Genomic DNA, 23113 nt, shown 5'->3' on the forward strand with positions numbered 1-23113 from the left:
ATCTCCCCACATCTATTCAGACAGCAGCACTGTTTCTCTGAAGTCTGGTGGAACAGCAAGGAAACAATCTTTTTATGTAAGCACTGGCAACCATTGCCATGGCTGGGGCCCTCCTTTCAAGGCCTTCAGGCAGTGAACATTTTGGAGGAAGTGTTCGTGTATTGTTTAGTGTCTGCTTCTAGGGCTACCCTAACCTGGAGGTGGGGATACTTTGTTTATCATTGTGTCTCCAGAGTCATGCATGTAATAGTTATTCAATAAAATTTTGTTGATTTAAAGAGTAAAACAAGAATGGGTAAGAATGGTTCTTAAGCTTGTATGGAATATCATCTGGGATGTTTAGAAATAACTGTAAAAGACTTGTGGGCAGGGGCACCAGGATTCTCCAATGATTCAACCTCTAAACAGTGACTTTTTCTTTTCTTTTTTTTGAGGTGGAGTTTTGCTCTTTCACTCAGGTTGGAGTGAAGTGGTGCGATCTTGGCTTACTGCAACCTCAACCTCCCGGGTTCAAGCAATTCTCCTGCCTCAGCCTCCCAAGTTGCTGGGGTTACAGGCGTGTGCCACCATGCCCGGCTAATTTTTGTATTTTTAGTAGAGATGGGGTTCCACCATATTGGTTAGGCTGGTCTCGAACTTCTGACCTCAGGTGATCCACCCGCCTCGGCCTCTTAAAATGTTAGGATTACAGGCGTGAGCCACCGTGCCTGGCTGACATTTTTATATTAATGAAAACATGACTTTATTTCTACCCTCGTGTGGGTTAATTGTACAAAACATTCAGATTACACTTAGAAGACTAAAGTATGTCTGAAATGCCTTTACATCGAAAAACCATTTCTATGGGTGAATATTGAATTGAAAATAGCAATTCAGTAAATTTCAAAATCAAAATACCATTATTTAGATATTACTAATATAGGATAAGCATAGCAGATTTTTAAAATCAGTTCTCTTCTGGCAAACACGTTTATGATTTAAGGAATAATTTTACTGATATGCATTTTATTTTAACAACTTTTTTTAGGTATTATTTACGTATTGTTAAATATACAATTCAGCACTGTTTAGCAAGTTTATATAGTTGTACAATTATCACCACAATCTGGTTTTAGAACATTTCCACTATCCTTCCAAAACCTCTTTTTTTGCAGCCCATTGCAGTCAATCCCTGCTGTCATCCCTAGTTCCAGATAAAGTCTTTCTTTCCCTCCCTCCCTCCCTCCCTCCCTCCCTCCCTCCCTTCCTTCCTTCCTTCCCTTTTTTAGACAGAGTTTCACTCTTGTCACCCAGGCCGATTGCAGTGGCACGATCTTGGCTCACTGCAACCTCCACCTCCTGGGTTGAAGCAATTCTCCTGCCTCAGCCTCCGGAGTAGCTGGGATTAAAAGCATGTGCCACCACACCCAGCTAATTTTTGTATTTTTAGTAGAAATGGGGTTTCACCACGTTGGCCAAGCTGGTCTTGAACTCCTAAACTCAGGTGATCTGCCTGCCTCGGCCTCCTAAAGTGCTGGGATTACAGCAATGAGTCACCATGCCTGGCCCAGATAAACCCTTTCTAACTCTACATTTGTCTCTTTTCTGGACATTCCTTTTTTTTTCCCCCAGTGTGGATATAACAAATCCATTCACCAGTTGAAGGACATTTGTATTGTTTCTAGTTTTTAGCTATTATGAATAATGCTATAATCATTCCCTTACTAGCTTTTATGGACTTAGGTTTTCATTTATTCTGGGGTAGATTCCTGGAAGTGAGACTGGATTGTTGGGTGAGATTCTGTTTAGTTTTTAAGAAACTAAAAAACTGCTTTCCAAAGTGGCCATATATTATGCATTACCATTAGCAGTGTGTGAGGATTCTAGTTTCTCCACGTATTTGCCAACATTTGTGATATGGTTTGGCTCTGTGTCCGCACCCAAATCTCACCTTGGATTGTAATAATTCCCACAGGTCAAGGGCGGGACCAGGTGGAGGTAATTGAATCATTGGGGCAGTTTCTCTTGTGATAGTAAGTTCTCATAAGATCTGATGGTTTTATAAGCATCTGGCATTTCCCCTGCTGGCACTCATTCTCTCTTCTGCCTCCTTGTGAAGAGTTGGCTTCTGCCATAACTGTAAGTTTCCTGAGGCCTTCCCAGCCATGTAAAACTGTGAGTCAATTAAACGCCCCCCCGCCCTTTTTTTTTGATGGAGTTTCACTCTTGTTGCCCAGGCTGGAGTGCAATGGTGCAATCTTGGCTCACTGCAACCTCCACCTCCCAGGTTCAAGTGATTCTCCTGCCTTAGCCTCCCAAGTAGCTGGGACTACAGGTGCCTGCCACCATGCCCGGCTAATTTTTTGAGTTTTTAGTAGAGACGGGTTTCTCCATGTTGGCCAGGCTGGTCTCGAGCTCCTGACCTCAGGTGACCCATCTGCCATGGCCTCGCGAAGTGCTGGGATTACAGGTGTGAGCCACCCCACCCAGCCTAAATCCCTTTTCTTTATAAATTACCCACTCTCGAGCATTTCTTCATAGCAGTGTGAGAATGGACTAATACAGTAAATTGGTATTGTCTTTTGGGTTATAGCCATTTTAATGGGTATGTAGTGGTATTTCAATGTTATTTTAATTTGCATATCTTTATGATTACATATTTATGAAGAAAAGTGACATCCAGTGTACCTGGAGATGGATTTTATTCATAATAAAATCTGAGACAGCTTCCATAGCTCATTTTAAGGTTCTAGTTCTTTTTAAGGAAGCACTTCCTGTTAATATGCTATTCACTATTAAAAATTCACAGTATTATTTTTCTATGATTCTAACATCCTGTGCCAATATGAAGAACTTAACAGGTTGGCAGTGTAGGTTCCAGAGATAACTGATTGAGTTTCAATCCTGCCTCCTCAACTTACTTGCTGAGTATCTTTTGGCTTAACTTTCCTGTGCCCCAGTTTTTTTTAATCTGAAAAAATGGAGCTAATTGTACATGTCACATTGTGTTTTTATGAAGAGAGAGAGATATATAGGACATATAAATGTATATTTATTTTGAACTGTTACAACCACTTAAAAATTTATAATAGGAAATTAGAGTAGACTATTTTTTTCTTTTCCCTACTCAGCATTTCTAGGTGTTCTTTCATGCCGTCCAGAGAACCAGCAGATTTTAGTTACTATGGCTACTATAATTTGCTAATAAGAAAGTTTTAATGTGGTACTTTTGTACTCAAATTTATCTACAGTGGGTAGGAAAACAATTCCCAGGCAATATAAATTTGGTTGCCAAGGAAGTTACATTAAAAGCTATTGAAGTCCTTCTGAATTTTGAAGCAGCTTCAGTCCTTCATGACTTAGCTAACCTTTATCCACAAAACAAACAAACAACTATACTCAACTCCTGGCTTTCAAATTCTCGTTGCCCATTTATTGACATTTTCGAAGTAAATTAGTACTAAAAATTCATATAACATAGTCTGGTTTCATTCATCTTGACAAATAGGTTAACTGACTGAGACATAAAGATGCCAGGTTCAGGTATTTAGCTAACTAGTATTTCTAAACATGAAGACATCTGTCATTGGCATTTATGGCTAGGTATCATTGTGAATAGGTGTATTCATGGCAAAACTAAAAGTTCATATTTTTCATTTTAGTGTATACAAATTAGCACAATTCCATGCTAAGCATTGTTTTTCCTGTCTTATTTCGAATGATTGCTTCAAAACACTATATAACATGTAACACAAAAACTAAAATAATGTTAGTATGTTTTTTTTTTTTTTTTTGAGACGGAGTCTTGCTCTGTCGCCCAGGCTGGAGTGCATTGGTGCAATCTCGGCTCACTGCAAGCTCCGCCTCCCGGGTTCACGCCATTCTCCTGCCTCAGCCTCCCGAGTAGCTGGGACTACAGGCACCCGCCACCATGCCCGGCTGATTTTTTGTATTTTTAGTAGAGACGGGGTTTCACCGTGGTCTCGATCTCCTGACCTTGTGATCCGCCCGCCTCGGCCTCCCAAAGTGCTGGGATTACAAGAGTGAGCCACCGCGCCCGGCCAATAATGTTAGTATGTTAATCCCATTTATTGATTAAGGGTATGTGGAACAAGAGTTGTAAATTATAATTTACTTGATTGAATAAGTTCTTATTTATATTTTTAAAGCTTATTTTGCTTATTTCATTCACATAATCACTGAGAAAATCAGGTTATTTAACATTAAATATGTCATTTAACACCCATGAGACAGTACTAAGTCATTTTAAGACATCACAGATTCTTCAGTGACTTTGTGTATCTTTAGAAGTCTTGAAAGCTTTCTTTAGCACTTGTGGAAAAGAATAAACAACAATCTTGACATTGGGGGCTTATTGTGATTCTTCTTGAAAATAGTTTTGATGCTGAAATTTTCTATATGGAAGATAATAAGTTTAGAGATCTCTTAAATTGGAGTACTCTTTCATGCCAAGATTGCATAGTAAAACATTTGTATAGACCTTGCTTCATTCATTTATTCTACTATATGCAAAGCACTAGATTTATGTAGTTAGTTGAGAATTCATATTGGTTTGTGGTTTACTATATCCTTAGAGGACTTCCAATGAGAAAAAACAATTTTTTTAAGCACCAATGAGATAGTCATCATTATCACCAGCAGGAAAATAAGAAGAAAAAATAAGAAGCAATACCAAAGTGTACAAAGTATACAGACTGGTATAAATGGCATTTCTGAGGATATGTGTTTTGTACCTCTAGTCGTCCTCAATATTTCCAAAGCACTACAGAAACAGCTATCAGTATAGTTACTCTAACAGGAGTAACTAAGTTGTGAAGACAGGTTTCAGATAAACAACTACAAAGGGCATAGGGTGAAGGATGATCAATTTAGACCCAAGACAATGACATGAAACTTCCCAATATTCTACAACTAGTGCACTGCCAGGTTTTACAAGGTGCGTCAGGCCAATTGATGATTGACAAGAAAATATAAAAAGAAATGGAATGGAAACACATTATCTCCACCTGCAGGGCGAGAGCCTGGGTGGCACTGCTGGAACAAAAACTGTGGTTTCAGGACTACACATATCTTATCTTGCTATTTCACCCACTGAGCCCCCAACCAGGTTAGAGAATCATATAATCAGTAATTTTAGCTAGATACAGCCCAGGTGCAAAGGGACCTACAGTTCTTTGTATATAGTATGTTGCTTTGATATTCTCTTAAGTTTACACTGCCTTTTCTCAGCAGTGGAGATGAATAAAAAGCTTGCTGCTGAGCTGGCTGCAGAGGGGACAAATACACAGCATGCAGGTCAAGGACCATCCCATAAGAAAAAGCAACTCTGTCTTTATAGAATACTGTACTTCTTTTTTTCTGAAATACAATGCTTTGCTACATACTCTATAAAAAAGACCCACAGATAACCTAACTTGAAATAGGAAACTGTTTAGAAAATAAAAGCTTTGTTTTCTAAGAGATACTTAAAAAGATACAGAACAGAAAATGGTCTTGAATTTTTAAGTGCAAACTGAAATCACTCAGCTTTCTTTAAGGTCAAGTTGAATGTTAAATACCTAAGGCCAATGTCTGTGTTAGTACTTGAACTAAGCTCTACAAAACTCTGACAGTACTCATAGTATAGAAAACACAGAGGTCAGAAGGTTAATAATAACAGCAAAGTATAAATGACTCTTAGGAAGAAAGCTAAAAACTGCAGAGTTCCACCTACTCTTTTGTCCTCTACACCAAAATGCGTCCCTTACGTGTCTCTATATTTGATTTGTAGGAGATATAAGCAGTATTTGATGTTTTTCTGCTAATCTTTTTTTTTCTGCAAAGTTTGTTGAAAGGTAAAGGAAACCTGTCTCTCACTTTCTAAATTGATGTTAAAGAGTACAAAAAAAAAAGGGAAAACTACTTCATCTGTGGAACTGAGTCTTATACTGAAAAATACAATGGAAGAATTCCATGATAGTCTTTTTCAGTTTTTTTAACGCTCAGTCCATGTAATAAAAAAAAACCCAACTTATGGTGTGAGTCAGGTCCATGATCCAATCCAACTCATATCTTCCAGTTGCTCTACACGTGTGGTAGGAACAAATATAATTCTCCTAAATCTGATTGCCAACTATTCTAAATGGACACAGTAAGATAGAGGTCTTCTTCAAAAATGCTAAGTGAAGCCCAGAGTCAGCACTAGGGTGAGGTAAGAGAGGCACCTAGGACACAGCACTCAGTATCAGGCATGGGCACACCTCCGAGAGTGACTGCCTTCTTCAGCCCTAGTGCCTTACTGGTCCCCAGTCATGGACCTTAGAGAGTCAGTTACCTAAGAAAATCGGAGGAAACCAGCAAAAAACCATACAAACAAACAGACAAATCAAACCAGTGCTTTAACTGCTGAGGACTCTGAAGGAGAGGTAACAGGGTCAAATAGTGGATAAAGACAAAGATGCAAAAAATAAAAAATAAAAAGATGTTTGTTTAGGAGCAATAATAGTACATCTCTCTCTGCTTATTCAATCACCTATGGACTATTTCTTGCTGTATGACATTGTTTCTGAAAATTACACAAATGATAGAAGAGTCAGTTCCTAAACTACCTAGTTACTCACCTGTTCATACTTCCAAGAGGCCCCATATTGCCTCTTAAATAGGCTCAGGCTTTACGAACTTATTTCAGATAACTTCTTTTAAGGTTTGTGGTTTGTTTTAAGATTTACCACTGTTTTATTTCTCTACTTTCCTTTCAGGGAAACCTTTGTACAATTAGGAATTAACACAGGATTTAGGACATTTCTGTGTCACACTGTTGAAATTTTTTTTTTTTTGGTGGTTAATGTCAAATTGAAAAATAACCAGTGTATAAGGAACAGGTAACCTGACAGTTGTATGACCAAACTGCAATTTCTTTGAAATCAATTCTCTACTGAAATGTCAATAAACTAATTAGAATATAAACTTACGTTAAAGCTTCTGAGTAATTATAATGAGGCGAGACTCCTAGAAACTTCTGTACTTCATCCATCACTGTAGCAGGATCTGTTCTTAGTTGTTGCCCATCAATAATTAGCAACTAAATTATCAAATACAAAATGCACATTGAAAAAAGACATGTAAACTGTATAATGAAAAATTTCTGCACTCTGAACTCATTCAGTGAGAGACACTGTCCTGAGCAGAATTGCATGCATTGGTGTTAGAATCCAGGTCATCCTCATTAATGACCTGGAATAAGAAATAAATCACACCAATTAAGTACACTCAGGTTTGCAATCTGAGAAGTCACACTATGAAAACAAAAAAGGCAGTTGAAAGACCAAGAGAGCTTAGAAAAGTGACTAGAAAATCACAAATGGAAACCAACTTTCAAAACAGACAAAGCAATGATCCTGTCATTCAAGCTGGAAAGTACACAATAGAAAAGAAGAAAGTTTATAATAAACTCAGATGTAATCTGACAGAGAACATGTCATTCCTCATGATTCCTTTCAGGAATAGCACTGTAAGGGTTGAAGAAATATTTCGATAATCTATATGGAGAATAAGGTTAGACCCTCAGGAAACCTGAACATGGACAAAGTTCCTCAAGAAAGTAAGGAGAAGAAGTTGCTTGTTACGCCAAGGAGGGTGAACCCAGCAAGATGAGAGGAGACCAGGATTAAAGGTCACAAAGCCTGCAAAGCAGGTCTTGTCTATCCATACCTCTTCTCTGATATTTCTGTTTAGCCCAGACCAGCACTGTTCAATAGAACTTTCTGTGATGATGAACATGTTCTATAGCTGCTGGGTCTAACATTTAGCTATTGAGCACTTAAAATGTGGCTAAAGCAACTGAGGAACTGAACTTTTCATTTTATTTGATTTTAATATAAATTAAAATAGCCATATGTGGTAGTGGCTGTCATACTGGACAGCATAGCTCTAGACTCACAGGTATATACCATGTCTGATATGACTAGATTGCTTACGTGATTCCATGAGGGGCTGATTTTGCAATCTAGGTTGATGCCAGGCAGAAGAAATTCAAGGGGCTGAGAAAAACATAGGACTTATCAAAAATTCAGCAAGGTGGTTCAAAAAGGTAATAATGGCACTTAATTAAGCAAAACATTATTTGTCTTGTGTGGTTAAGAGGTTCTCTTTCAAACTTTATTCTCAGGATAAGAATCAGGGATCTAAAGCTTTCGAAGCTTTTTACAGTCAGGAAAGGTATGCACAGCAAATAGAGCAGGGAGAATTATCCTGAAATACTCTTAGAAAATTAAAGTTTTTCTACTTCTGCCTATTTCTCTTTGCCATAGACTCATTATTTACAACTAAAGAGGAAAAACTAGTAATAGTTTAACGATTGAAAATTTTCTTAACCTTAAGGCAAAGTCATCAACTTAATGAGATTCTAACATGATGTAAATCCTTATTACTCCATACCTGAAATGGGGGGAAATAAACAAGCCATCTCTCGATGTGGCTGGCATACCACCCTGGGACCAAACATCTCTTCTGCAAGGCTCTGAGCTCCGAGGGTGCACGGGGCCCTGCTGAGATCACCTCGTAGAAGCTAAACTTCAGAGCTGCAGGGTCTTCATGTGATCGCTGATGCTATGATGAAAAGGTGGATAATTAAACTAATCTGAACCATAGGCATCAATAATTAAAAACCAATTTTTGTGACAAGTCTCAAAGCTAAAGAAGTGCCTCACTGCTGGAGAGTTATCTATTTTGAAATTAGTAAAGGAAGAAAATGTTTGCTTGGAGCATCAGGATTTAAAGTTATGATACTTATGGGAGTAAATTTTTGAGAATTTATCTGGTAGAAGTTGAATTCTTATTGATAGGATTCCTTCACCAACATTACTGAGTTGTTTCCTTAGTGTATGTATTTTATTGTGAAAGTAAACTTTTGAAAGCTGTGTTAATGCCCTCTTTCCAGCTCATAAGCAAACCATTTATAGTGTCCAGTGAATATCTATAATAGACAAGCACCATACTATCTCTGCCAGATAGTTTTGCTCCATTTAGTAATGCAGTTTTAGATTAGAAAAGGCCTATCAGCTCTTTTAAATGAAGAAAGTACTAGAAAGTCTGACACGTACATTATCTGAAATCCACAGCTTTTATCATACATTCCCTGGTATCTAAAAGCCAAGATTATTTTGTCTAATGGTAACCTTTCCAGTGAATCAGAATCATTTATTGTGCAGAAAATGCAGAAAGCAGCAATCCAAATAGGAAAATATTTCATAATGGCTCAGGCTTAGGCCCATGGGTTTGAGGAAATCACCTTTTCTTTAAATTGGTCAATAAATATTCAGGCTTAGTGGTGAGTTTGTGGATGTTTACCTCATCTAGTTGAATAGCAAATTTTCTGCAATTGAGATTCAAATCACTGGACTACAAACTCTACTAGACTTTGTTAAGGCCTGCATTTTGCTACTGTGATTTATTTGTAATATTTAGGACATTTTGTTAGCTTGCAGCCTTAAAGCCTTCTTTTTCTGTAAATTCTCTATTTTTCAGGGACTAAGTGGTTGCCAAGCTCCAATTTTCTTCTTTTTCTTGGAGTCAATTAAGGCTTATTCCTCTTTTCTCCAGATACTTGGTGGAAAAGGTAACAGTTGCAAAATCAAATCAGGCGATTTGCAATTTGCTGTATGTTTTGATTTAGAAGATGGCTTCAGGTTTGGCATGAATGATTAGTATAGAATTGTGGATTTTTATGGATCTTAGCTTTCCAAGATGTCTCCACTCCCTATTTTTCAGATTATTATCAAAATGCCTATCTAAGATTTCATCTGCTTTTATGAGCTTTCCCTACTATGTTCCTGCCACAAAACCTTTTCCAACAATCTGTTCTTCCTCTTGTGAACTTCAAAAACTGCTTTTATTAAGTAGCAAAAGGACTCAGTAATGAGCAACTTTATTCTCTAATACTATAATTGTCAAGAACTTAGCTGTTTTAAATCAAATCAATAAGAATGGAACATCCCACTCTTGTAGGGAGGATCTAAGCTATGTGGGTCACTTTAACACAGGGAAGCAGTCATATATCCAGCCTACTTGCAGATTTCAGATTAGAGGTTTTTGTACATAGAACATTCCACATTTGTCTTAACATTTTCGTTTCCAAGAAAATAGGACCCTCAGTCTGCTTTCAGCACTGACCTGATGATAACTCCTTTACATAGCTCTGCTTTGCACCTATGAAAACACTTCTTCATTTTAATTTTACCTAAATTTATCCCCTTAACATATCTTTCCCTTATTTAAGAAAGTGCCCTGTGGTTCTGGTATTTGGGCTTCTCTGCGACAGCCATGAATAAATCCATCCTTTCCTAGGTGGTCTTTGTCAGGTGGGCTTTGTCATTCTGAAGGAGTCTATATGTCAATCGCTTATTACTTTCTAATTTATATGCTTGTTTATGCATATTTCTCCAATTAGGCTGAAAGCGATTTCAAGTATAGCATCACATTTATTTTTCAAATCACACTTAGAACAAAACTTTGCACATGGTAGTCATTAAAATTACTTGATGAACGGATAAACACATGAACCGTAGGAAAGCATTTTTTAAGTTACAAAACTGAGAAATGAGAACTAAGGGTCCTAGAGACTAAAGACATTGACTCTATTAATTTTACTATGTTCTTATGTTAATTTTGACTGCTTCATATTAAACTCTTCCAACTGGTGGTTAAACTATCACCGAAACAAGTTTTAAAAGATTGTTTCCTATTTGCAATGATTTATTAAAAGTGTATCTGATATATATTATTACTAGAGTTTGTTAAACTATTTCAAAGTGATCGTTTCTGTGCAAGGTTCTAACCAACATCAGAAAACAATGGCAATGAGTATACAAGAAACATTTAGACATGTTAGGCTCTCAGGGATGTAGAATTTCTTTCTTTTCTTTCTTTCTTTCTTTCTTTCTTTCTTTCTTTCTTTCTTTCTTTCTTTCTTTCTTTCCTTCTTTCTTTCTTTCTTTCTTCTTTCTTTCTTCTCTCTCTCTTTCGACAGAGTCTCCCTCTGTCACCTAGGCTAGAGTATATGGTGCAATCACAGCTCACTGCAGCCCCAACCTCCCAGGCTCAGGCAATCCTCCCACTTTAGCCTTCCAAGTAGCTGGGACCACATGTGTGTGCCACCATGCCTGGCTAATTTTCTTTATTTGTAGAGACAGAGTCTCCCTATGTTGCCCAGGCTGGTCTTGAACTCCTAGGCTCAAACAATCTTCCCACCTGAACTCCTGGGCTCAAATAATCTTCCTACCTTCAAAAATGCTTGAATTACAGGCATGAGCCACCACGCCCAGCCTAAAGATTCTTATATATATTAGTTTTGCCATTAAGCTGTTTCTTTAGTACAAGCAGTTATTTAAGCTGTTTTAGAGCCAGGGTCAGCAATCTATGGCCTACTGCCTATTCAGTAAAGTTTTATTGGAACACAATAAATGCTTGTGCATTTACATATTGTCTATGGCTGCCTTCGAAATACAATGGTAGAGTTGCAACGGAGACTGTATAACCCTCAATGTCTGAAATTGTTGCTATCTGACTCTTTATAGAGTACACATGTATTCGATGAAAAAATAATGATTTTAAATTATAACCTTTAAAATGCAGATATATAGAAGCAGAGATATAAAAAAGTACATATTTTGTTATATTTTAATTTAGTTTCTTTTATTGCATTAATACATTTTATTAAATTAATTAAGTTAATAAAATAAGAACAAAAACTTAGTGGAGGAAATTTCTCAATGGAAATCAAGAAAAACTTGTCCATTTTTCTGTAGATATCAAACAACTAGCAAGTCTCTTTTGTGAAAACCTGAGGTAGTGGGTATTGCTAAAAACAATGCTCCATTGTCCATACTCCACTTCTCCCTGTTGGATTTTATTTGCATTTTCCTTACCTGGTACCAGGAGTATGCTCGGTCTGAAGGGTCAATGAGAATGGTGATAATCTTGGCTTTGGGAACCAGAGAAGCAGCTCTTTTAGGGGCTTCCTCTGAGTGGAAGTAATTGGCACTCTTCTCAAACAAAAAGTCGGTAGTGACATTAGATGGGACTGGGAAGAAATCCATATACCTAGAAAAGGAATATTTTTCTCAAAATAAGATTCTGGTTTATACTCATATTCTGGTGACCAAAGATGTTAAAAGTGTCCCACAAATTCATGTGTTTCCTAAATAAAAGCCTTTTTCTTTACAGCATTTGTCCTCTATAGTTAGCAAGAGAAAAATATCTAGAACACTAATAATGTGTTTGGAAGATGTTTTTCCAAGTACATTTTCTTTATGTTTTGCTTATATCAGGGAAAAATATAAGCGATAACAAAAATGTAGACACAGAGTGATCAAACTGCAACAGTGATCGACCTAACTATATCAAATGTGTCTCAATATAGAAACACTGTACAGAGAAAAATTCAAGTACTTAAAAAGAAAATTGTATTAAAACAGATGATATGTTCAGTTCAGACATTTTAAAATGATTTAGAGAAAATATTTTTTACTTTATTGCAAGTGAAATAATTTCTTTTCCACAAATGTATTGTGCCAGTGTTATGTTTAATCACATAGTGTCAAAGATGCAGAGCATATCTGGTATAAATATTGCTTATTTGCTTAATTTTTCTCATATAGAGCCACTTATGTTCCTCTTTAGAATAGTTGTAAGAGAAGTTTAAAAAGTATGTATATTCCAAATGTAAAATTCTAACAAATTTCCCAAGGTCATGTTCTATATCCTCATGGGTAGAGAGAATTCAAATTACCAGCAGAATGAACACAGGGATATCTATAGGTTCAAGCACTGAAATGTAGGATTTCATTTAATGTTCCACCTGAATAAAGCTGTCAAATATAACTAATTCAGCATATGATAAGAAATATTTCTGAAGCACTAAGAGTGCTTTTTCCTTTTTCCTTTAGAGGAAAAGGGATTTTTTAGAGTGACTGTAAAAATATAGCTTCTGGGGATTCTCAGCCTCCATTGCCACCCCCTTCAATTCATAAGCCATTATCACACTAGGCTACCAAGACAAGGTAGTTCAATAATTACTGAATAAAAAAGTCATTAATATTCATGCAATGACCTGTTTTTTTTACAGTGTCTTGTTTTCTTTTGACCAAAAGATCACATGAGATGTTCATAGATTTTTGACTGAGATCATATCCTCAAACATGATAAAGCTTCTGGTAGGATTCCAGTTGTTAACATATTGCAAAGCTTAGCTGGTGCAACACAGTGATATCTTGAGATTCAGAGCAGTAAAGAAATCCTTTTATGTTGTCTGGAATTGGCTTGTTGGTGATATGTAATTCTGGCACCCTTTTAGGGAGAAAGAGATATACAAAAATTTCTGGAAGGTTTGATGTGCTATTTGTTCTGGTGTACATTCTATTTACAGAGGGTGCCAACTTTCAGGATACTTCTTATGTAGAAGCTCACACTGGTTCCAGGAGTGCTAAGATTATTTCAAGTGTCTAGTGGTATCTTATTTGGTCCAAGCTTGACTCAAACTTGCTTGTTCTGAAAAAGGCTTCAAAAATCACACAAAAGAGCAGAAATTTTAGCTTCTTAAACCTGCCCTACCTTCCTAGAAGTCTTTTGTATCTGGAACAGTTTAGGCTTTGAAAACCTCCTCAAGCAAGTCTGGATCTTGGACCTATAATGTGTTGATTTTGCCAGGCCCCAGGGGCTCATGGAGAGGGCAGGGCACAACTCTTGTTTGCCTATATGTCCTCATTTTTCTAGTGTAGTGGCTGGCACTTACAGGCATTTGAAAGATGTTCGATGAATAGAGAAGTAAATAAAAGGTTCATATTTTTAGTATGGGAACTTGAAGCTCCACAAATAGGCTCACATTTAGAGAATGTAAATTCAGGTTATTCAAAGAATTAGTGAACAAACTGGAGTGTTTTAACAGTTCAGGGGTTAAAAGCAAATGCCTGCATCCCTTAAGTTTTTCTACTTCTATAAAACATAAAACTTCAGCATTTTCTTTTACCTGAAAAATGGTTTTTTTTTTTTTTTGCAATACTTCACATTTATTTGTTATTTGGGTCAACCCTGAGTCCGTCCTTCCTTCCTTCCTTCCTTCCTTCCTTCCTTCCTTCCTTCCTTCCTTCCTTCCTTCCTTCCTTCCTTTTTTTTCTTTTTTTTTGATGGAGTCTCCTTCTGTCACCCAGGCTGGAGTACAATGGCACGATCTTGACTCATTGCAACCTTTGCCTCCCAGGTTCAAGTGATTCTCCTGCCTCATCCTCCTGAGTAGTTGGAATTACAGGCACCTGCCAACACACCCAGCTAATTTTTGTATTTTTAGTAGAGACGGGGTTTTGCCATGTTGGCCAGGCTGGTCTGGAACTCCTGACCTCAGGTGATCTGCCTGCCTCAGCCTCCCAAAGTGCTGGGATTACAGGTATGAGCCAGTGTGCCCAGCCGGACTTTTTGTTCCTATTAGAGTACCTAGCCACATGATGATCAAAATATATTTTTGAAAAATTTATGGTAAAAAATTAAGAATAACTATTGCAATAATTTTTTACCATAAATTTTTCAAAAATATGTTTTTTGAAAAAAAATCCCAGAGAATCCAATTATTGACAGGAATGTAATACTAATACATCCCTGTCCACCTCCAAGCAGTTTTTATTCAGTCCTTTTAGTCCTGATGTTAACATTGTTTTATTCTATAATTATATACTGGCATGTATATTTGAGTCAGTGATCAGATATAGCTGAAGTAGTCGATGGTTTCTTTCTTTTCTTTTTTTGAGACAGGGTCTCACTCTGTCGCTCAGGCTGGAGTGCAGTGGTGCAATCACAGCTCATTGCAGCCCCAACATCTGTGGGCTCAGGTTATCCTCCCACCTCAGCCTCCCAAATTAGCTGAGACCACAGGTGCACACCACCATGCCTGGCTAATTCTTGTATTTTTGGTAGAGATGGGGTCTTGCTATGTTGCCCAGGCTAGTCTCAAACCCCTGACTTCAAGTGATCCACCCACTTTAGCCTCCCAAAATGCTGGGATTACACATGTGAGCCACTGTGCCAGGCCACTGTTGATGGTTTCTTGATTTTCCAGCTGTTATGTAACACCACACAATTAATCAATATCAAACCCTGAACTGAAAAATTGGCAGTGAAATATATAACAATTAGAATATATGTAAATCCTAGTAGGTGCTCAAATTATACTGAATCCATTTCTTTTCCATTCAGACTTCTCATAAGCAGCTCCTCAGGGGTCTGATAATTATAAAATTGAGATCATGCAATTTGACAACAGAGATATATATGACTATGCTAAAATACATGCAAAATATATTTATGCTGCAGAATTATTATAATTCACTCCTTTATACCACTCTCTGTCCAGCATTATACCTTCATAGCAAGACCTTTAGATACATTTTATGATTAACATGTTAGTTTGTAACATCTATCTCTACTACATGACTGTATTTTGTGTATTCTGACATTTTTAGTTTTTAAGTGTTTTCTTCAGATGGTTGATATATTTCTAATTTTGATTCAAAGGCAAGAATTAAATTCTGTGTATTGTTGATAGTTTTTTTATAGCTTTGATTACTCATGTAATATACAAACATTTCTAGTTTTATTTATTTTTCCTTTTATGTGCCAAAGAAAATAGAAAATTACATATGTTGGCTATAGCATCACTTCATAAAAAGTGCACAAGAATAAAAAGATATGAAAAATTTTTTTCATTACAAGTAGAAAGGAATTAAATTTCTGAATATTATGCTATTCTTCTGACTTAATATCTATAATTACCATCAAAGAAAATTAGTGCCAATTGAAATTACATGTGATCCTCTTGGGGAAACAAGTCTCTTTATAAACTGAGAAGACTTTGTTCTGAAAAATTTCTGAGCCCCTTTATGATATTCAATCAATTTCCAAGGCACAGAGGTTAACTTTTATTTGTGACTACAAACTTAGATGTTTCTAAATATTAGTGCTAAGTTTATACTGTGCACAGTACATATACTTTTAGATTTATACTAATAACCCATCTTACCAATCAATCCCCCTGTGGTAGTTATTTCTATTAAAGAACTGTACCTCCTCAAAGGTTTTTGGGCTGGGGGAGTTACTAAGGATGGAAGGATGCATAACCAGGAACAAATACAAAGCAGTGGTACCTGGAAAGACAATAGAGGTTCAGAAATTAGTTAAATGAAAACACAGTTTCCTATGATTAACACTTTAAAGTCATTAATAAATATTACAATGATCCAAACAGATTTGTTACAACTACTCCTGGAAATAAATTGAATAGATAATCGGCAGTTTAATAGAAGCAGGTTCTAAAAAATGGAGATAGTGTGCTGTGAAAAGAGGCCTGTTGCAGGGATTGAGAGAACTGGCTTTCAATCTCAGCTCAATGACTGATTTGTCTGTGACTTTGTCTTTTAGCTTCTGTTTGTCTCAGTTTTCTTTTTATCTTTTCCTTCCTTCTTTTCTTTCTTTCTTCCTCCCTTCCCTTCCCCTTCTCCTTCCTTCCTTCCTTCCTTCCTTCCTTCCTTCCTTCCTTCCTTCCTTCCTTCCTTCCTTTTTTTTTTTTTTCAGCATTTTACCATATTGCCCAGGCTGGAGTGTGGTGGTGCAATCATGGCTCACTACAACCTCGACACCAGGCTCATGGGATCCTTCTGTCTCAGCCTCCCAAGTAGCTGTGACTACAGAGATGCACCATTGTGCGGGGCTAATTTTTAAAATTTTTTTAATTTTTAGTAGAAATGAGGTCTCACTGTGTTGCTCAGGCTGGTCTTGAACACTTGAGCTCATGCAATCCTTCCACCTCGGACTCCTAAAGTGCTGGGATTACAGGAGTGAGTCACGTCTCCTGGCCTGTCTCAGCTTTCTTAATGGAAAATCACCTGCCTACTTATTTCATAGATTTTCTCTGAGAATGAAAGGACATGTACTTGAAGACATTTTGACGGTAATAAAGCACTATATAAACGAAATATATTATTATTTAACATATTACATTACCAAAATCAATACTTGGGTTCTCATATTAAGTTCTTCCTGAGGCCTATGAAAGCTAATTAAACTCAAGACAGAATTTAATCTTTCCACAAGTTTGCTTAAGCTTGAATGTACTTAGTAGTGTCAAAAATTGTTTAAATTGCTAAATTTGAAAAAAAAAAATGGTGACCTTTCTTAGCAACATAACTTACAGAATTTGCATTTACTAGGGAAGAGAATGGTGTATCACAGGTACGCATATATATTTGTGACTATTGGAGAGCAAGGGCGTGATTTTTCAAAAAGTGAGCAATGTCATAAACTGTACAATTCGAGTTTTCTAAGACTAAATGAGGAGATAAAGCGTGCAGCTTAGTCAGATTGGTGCAAGAGAAAGTAAGGCAGTTTGGGTTCAGTTTGTCAAAGATTTAGCCATGTATTTAATACTGTAACTATGACTGTGTTTAAAAGATCATAATATAAAAGTATTTCTATATATTGGCTACTCCTAAGAGAGAAATATACTATTATTTACACTATTATACATTCTGTGGAGCAGGACTTGATAATTATATTCCAAGTCAATAGTTAGCAATAGTAATAAGACATGGCCTTATAATATTTCTCTCACTTGGAGAAATTACTCTAATTTTGCTTAGTAATTATGTCATGTTGCCATTTGTACAAAACTTTGAATTTTCTTATTTTTCAGATAAGCTTTCTTTAGTATTTATTTACTTAAATGGTATTAATATGGTATTATTAATAGTACTAATTAAATAATAGTAGTATAAATAATATTAATATGATAGTATAGTATTTACTTAAATAGCATTAATATGCTAGTATTTACTTAAATAGTATTATTATTTTTTTTTTTTTTTGAGATGGAGTCTTGTTCTGTTGCCCAGGCTGGAGTGCAGTGGCATGATCTGGGCTCACTGCAACCTCTGCCTCCTGGGCTCAAGCGATTCTCAGGCCTCAGCCTCACAAGCAGCTGGGATTACAGGCGCCTGCCACCGTGCCCAGCTAATTTTTGTATTTTTAGTAGAGACGGGGTTTCACCATGTTGGCCAGGCTGGTCTCGAACTCCTGATCTCAGGTGATCTGCTCACCTCGGCCTCCCAAAGTGCTGAGATCACAGGCATGAGCCACTGCGCCCAACCCTTAAATAGTATTAATATGGAAGTAAGGTAGTATTTTAGTGTTTATTTACTTAAATGGTACAAATATGGCAATATTTAAGTAAATAAATACTATTTAAGTATTTATAAATTAAGCTTTCTTTAATATTTACTTAAATCTACCATATCTATACAATAGAAAAATTGTTAAAATAACTCTGTCAACAGCAATATTGTCTTAAAAAATGAATTGAAAGAGGTAGTCTTCCTAGATTATATCTGAGCCAAACAATGAACAGTTTGTCTGTAATCATAGATCATTTTAGGGAATAAAACAGTAATCTTTGATATACAAAGTAAAAATGTGCTTCACAAGCTTGCCTTAAAACGGTGGTCCTCTAACTAGCATGTATCAGATTCATCTGGGGGGCTTGTTAAAACACAGATAGCACAGCCCTATCCTAGTATCTCTGATTCAGCAAGCCTTTGTTATAACCAAAGAATTTGCACTTCTTTTTTTTTTTTTTTTTTTTTTTTTTTTTTGAGACAGAGTCTCGCTCTGTCGCCCAGGCTGGAGTGCAGTGGTGTGATCTCAGCTCACTGGAAGCTCTGCCTCCCGGGTTCACGCCATTCTCCTGCCTCAGCTTCTCGAGTAGCTGGGACTACAGGCGCCCACCACCACACCCGGCTAAATTTTTGTATTTTTAATGGAGATAGGATTTCACCGTGTTAGCCAGGATAGTCTCGATCTCCTGACCTCGTGATCTGCCCGCCTCGGCCTCCCAAAGTGCTGGGATTACAGGCGTGAGCCACCGTGCCTGGCCTGCACTTCTAATAAGTTTTCTGGTGATGCTTATGCTGCTGCTCTGGCAACCACCTTGAGAATCACTGACTTAGAATAACTATGAAGCAGTATCTAAAATTTATTGGAGGAAAAAAGCTCCATTACATGAAATCCATAGTAAAGTAGAAAGAGCATGTTCTTTGAAGTCAGGTAAATTCTAGGATCAAGATTTTTATTCTTGTACTTACCAGCTGTGTGAATTTGAACAAAAATTATTTAACCTCTCTTGAGTCTTAGTTTTTCCATCTGTGTAGTGGGGAAGAAAATACTTAGCTATCAGTGTTTTATGAGGATTAGCGAGGTAACCTAGGTGAAATCACCTAAAGAGTGCCATATCTAAATATTTAAAAGGCATTTTTCCAGATAAAAACTTTATTGAGATATAACTTAGAATTATAATAAATACATTAAATACATTTAAATCTCAATTATATACATGAGATATAATCCAGAAAAATGCATGAGGCATTTTTAAAATTAAAAATATCTTTTTGTAAATAAGTATTGCCTTTATAATGTGAGAAAAAAAGCAGAGAGATTAATTCCTTTCTTAGATCAACTGAAAACATTCTTTTCTGAATCTTATTTTTAAGAATTGTATTAAATACATTTGTTAACTTTTTTTTTTTTTTTTGAGACGGAGTGTCGCTCTGTCACCCAGGCTGGAGTGCAGTGGCGCAATCTCGGCTCACTGTGAGCTCCGCCTCCCGGGTTCACGCCATTCTCCTGCCTCAGCCTCTCCGAGTAGCTGGGACTACAGGCGCCCGCCACCATGCCTGGCTAATTTTTTGTATTTTTAGTAGAGACGGGGTTTCACCGTGGTCTCGATCTCCTGACCTCGTGATCCGCCTGCCTCGGCCTCCCAAAGTGCTGGGATTACAAGCGTGAGCCACCGCGCCCGGCCACTTTTAATAACCTTTCATGACCAGCATTAATTAGACAAACAGAAAAAAATGGATGTAATCTAATTATTTTGCATAGTCAGTAAAAGGCATAATGTAATTTATCAGTGTTAAAAAATTGTTAAGTTGTGGTTTCTGAATTCTGTCTTTACCTGTACATATTCTTGGGTCTGAATAAACTGTCCCGCATATATATTTTGTCAGTGGTAACTACATAATCACAGACACACATTTAAATAACCATCTTTAAATCTTCAGTTTTATATTTTTGTCAGCCTCAACACTGAAAAATATTTGAATATCCAGATAACTAGAAATCTGTGCAAAATTATCCAGAAAAATACTTTTTATTTTTTGAGACGGAGTCTCATTCTGTTGTCCAGGCTGGAGTGCAGTGATACGATCTTGGGCTCACTGCAACATCTGCCTCCCAGGTTCAAGCAATTCTCCTCTCTCAGCTTCCTGAGTACCTGGGACTACAGGTACATGCCACCACACCTGGCTAGTTTTTGTATTTTTAGTAGTGACGGGGTTTCACCATATTGGTCAGGGTGGTGTCAAACTCCTGACCTCAGGTGATCCACCCGCCTTGGCCTCCCAGAGTGCTGGGATTACAGGCATGAGCCACCATGCCTGGCTCAGAAAAATACTTTTGACAAAAGTACAGTTAAAAATGAAGCTATTTAATTCTCATGTAACTGATATGAGAAAATACTTTAAATAAAAAATCAATTTCACAAAATATGGATATATACAGCAACATGAATCTCAAAAGTATTATGCTAAATGAAAGATGTCAGTTACAAAAGACTACACACTACATGCTTCCATTTATGTGAAGTTCTAGAAAAGGCAAAACTGTAATGGTATAAAGTAGTTGCTTGTGGCTGGGGATGTGGTGGGGATCGGGGGGATAGACTGCAAAGGAACAAGGAGAAATTTTTTTAGGCTAACAACTGTTCTGTATTTTGAATGTGGTGGTGGACATAACTGTGTGCAGTGTTCAAAATTCAGCTAATTGTACATTTAAAATGGGCGGATTTTATTGCATGTAAATTATATTCAACAAAACTGGGAAAAATCAATTTCTATAAAAAATCAATTTCTATAAAAGGTCTTTTCCAGCGACAAATGCCATATCCAAATTGTAACAAACATTTGGAAACCCAATTGAGTTTAAGAGGACAAGTAATAATTCTACCATCTAACCATGATATCAAAATGTCTGCATATCCAGCACAACATGAGAGGAAGCGAATCCTGCAAGACTTTCTAAAGCAAAATGCTACCAAGCCTTCAAGATGTTATCAGTCTTGACAAGGTTATGTGATGACTGGGAGTTCACTGAAGAGATTTTAGTTTAAATGTTTTCCTAGTTGCCTTTTGACTTTAGATAGATAAGGACAAGTGAAATAAATAAGGACAAGAAAAATGTATTTGTCATGTTTATTATTGTTTTCAGATTGATATCTGCAAATGACATTAAGGAAAAAAATGAACATGCTAAACTCCCTGTGTACATTGCACAGAATTTTCCTCAGTTATTTCTGGATCAATGAGGAGAGGGAATGTATTCTCCTTGGCAAGCAATATGATTGTAAAGGCTGTTTTCTGTGAAGCCAATAATCAAGGGCCCCAAATAATTTATCATGCAGGATATAGCATGAATGTCTGGTAGTTTAAAGCTTCCATGAGGCTTCATTTTAATACTGATTCTTAGAAACAAGAAGTTTATAGGCCGGGTGCAGTGGCTCACGCCTGTAATCCCAGCATTTTGGGAGGCCAAGGTGGGCGGATCACGAGGTCAGGAGATCGAGACCATCCTGGCTAACACAGTGAAACCCCGTCTCTACTAAAACTACAAAAAAATTAGCCGGGCGTGGTGGCAGGCGCCTGTAGCCACAGCTACTCGGGAGGCTGAGGCAGGAGAATGGTGTGAACCCGGGAGGCGGAGCTTGCAGTGAGCTGAGATCACGCCACTGCACTCCAGCCTGGGTGACAGAGCGAGACTCCGTCTCAAAAAAAAAAAAAAAAAAAAAAATTATGGTGAAAAAGAAGTTTATGGTGAAAAAAATTGCACATCAATTTAAGAAAAGGTGCAAAAGATTTCTCCTGGGTGTGAATAAACACCTTTCTTAGCACAAAGTTTTGTGTATGTCTAGGAATTCTATTTGTGAAATATCTTTTAGACTTTTAAAAAATAGTCATCTGTGCAAGAAATAGTTTACAAATAAACAATATTAGGAAAATGGCAGCCTAAGGGACTATTTTTCTAGAAGGGATTTATTATAAAGAGTTATAGGTACTTATCTGTGTCCCTCTTGACTTTTGATACAATCCTGTCAGTGATTAGCTTTGATTTTAGAAGTGTTAATTACAATACTTTTCAATTAAAGCATTTGGGAAAAAAAAAATGTGCCACCAAATTGACTGCTAGATATGTGAACAGTGTGACATCTGTTTTATTCCCTTCACTTAAAAAACACTTTGATAAGCATTTAGGTATATTACTGAGCTAAATGAAAATTATGTCAGAGAAAAACATGTTATTCATTCATTAGCAGTTATGGGAAGTTTACAAACTTATTGTGACAAGAACTCATTGTCTAGTCATCAGAAATTTTACACTGGTTAATCATAACATAAAAAGTTCTCACCAGTTTTCTGGGGTCCTATTACCAAGAATTTTGGTAAGCGATCACAAGTTTTTTCTTTAGACCAAATGTCTCTGTGGCGTTTGTCATCGCAAGGATTCTAAATGGGAGAAGAACATAGAGATGTATTTTTTTTCATGAATGTGTCCATTGTGTGCCAGCTTTTCCAACTTGTGTTCTTTAAAAGTATACGAGGAAACGCTGGGATAAAAAATAGGCTCTTTTAAAAAAATGAAAGCCCTGAAGTGGCATCATGGAAGTTCTGAATAACTCCCTTCCATCTTGAGGTTGAGAGTCTACAGAGGAGGCTGGAGAGGGGCAGTATTTCCACTTTGGGTAAACAGTCTCATAGCATGAAGAGTTTAATTGGCTACTAGCAGTTCTATTTTTGTTTTTTAATAGTTAGCTGACTGGGCAGAGATTATGCTTCCTGCTAACTAACCTAAAAGATGATACAATGTCACTATTCAATACATAACTGAAATATAAGTTGTCAGATCTTTATTCTAAGTAACTTTGAGCTTTCCAGCTGTGCTTCAAAGGGATAGGGATCTGGCCAAAATACTACCTCTCAGCTGCCATCAAAGGTTG

The 23113-nt window shown here is 36.9% G+C and overlaps 1 protein-coding gene across 5 annotated transcripts in view; it reads right to left on the minus strand.

Moving 5' to 3' along the window:
• Positions 1-23113, minus strand: part of LOC129480692 (bifunctional heparan sulfate N-deacetylase/N-sulfotransferase 3) — a 196202-nt gene that overhangs the window by 10759 nt on the left and 162330 nt on the right. For 4 of the 5 annotated variants that reach the window (XM_055274730.1, XM_063637955.1, XM_063637954.1 and 1 more), the window contains exons 7-11: positions 22526-22622; positions 16043-16166; positions 11904-12078; positions 8416-8586; positions 6951-7060 (exon numbers count right to left, since the gene is read on the minus strand). In XM_055274730.1, coding sequence (XP_055130705.1) covers positions 6951-7060; positions 8416-8586; positions 11904-12078; positions 16043-16166; positions 22526-22622 — 677 coding nt within the window. The remainder of the gene's footprint in view (positions 1-6950; positions 7061-8415; positions 8587-11903; positions 12079-16042; positions 16167-22525; positions 22623-23113) is intronic. The other variant, XM_055274735.2, reaches the window with a different exon arrangement.

The sequence above is a fragment of the Symphalangus syndactylus genome, chromosome 4 (genome assembly GCF_028878055.3).
Source record: "Symphalangus syndactylus isolate Jambi chromosome 4, NHGRI_mSymSyn1-v2.1_pri, whole genome shotgun sequence".
Classification (NCBI taxonomy): domain Eukaryota; kingdom Metazoa; phylum Chordata; class Mammalia; order Primates; family Hylobatidae; genus Symphalangus; species Symphalangus syndactylus.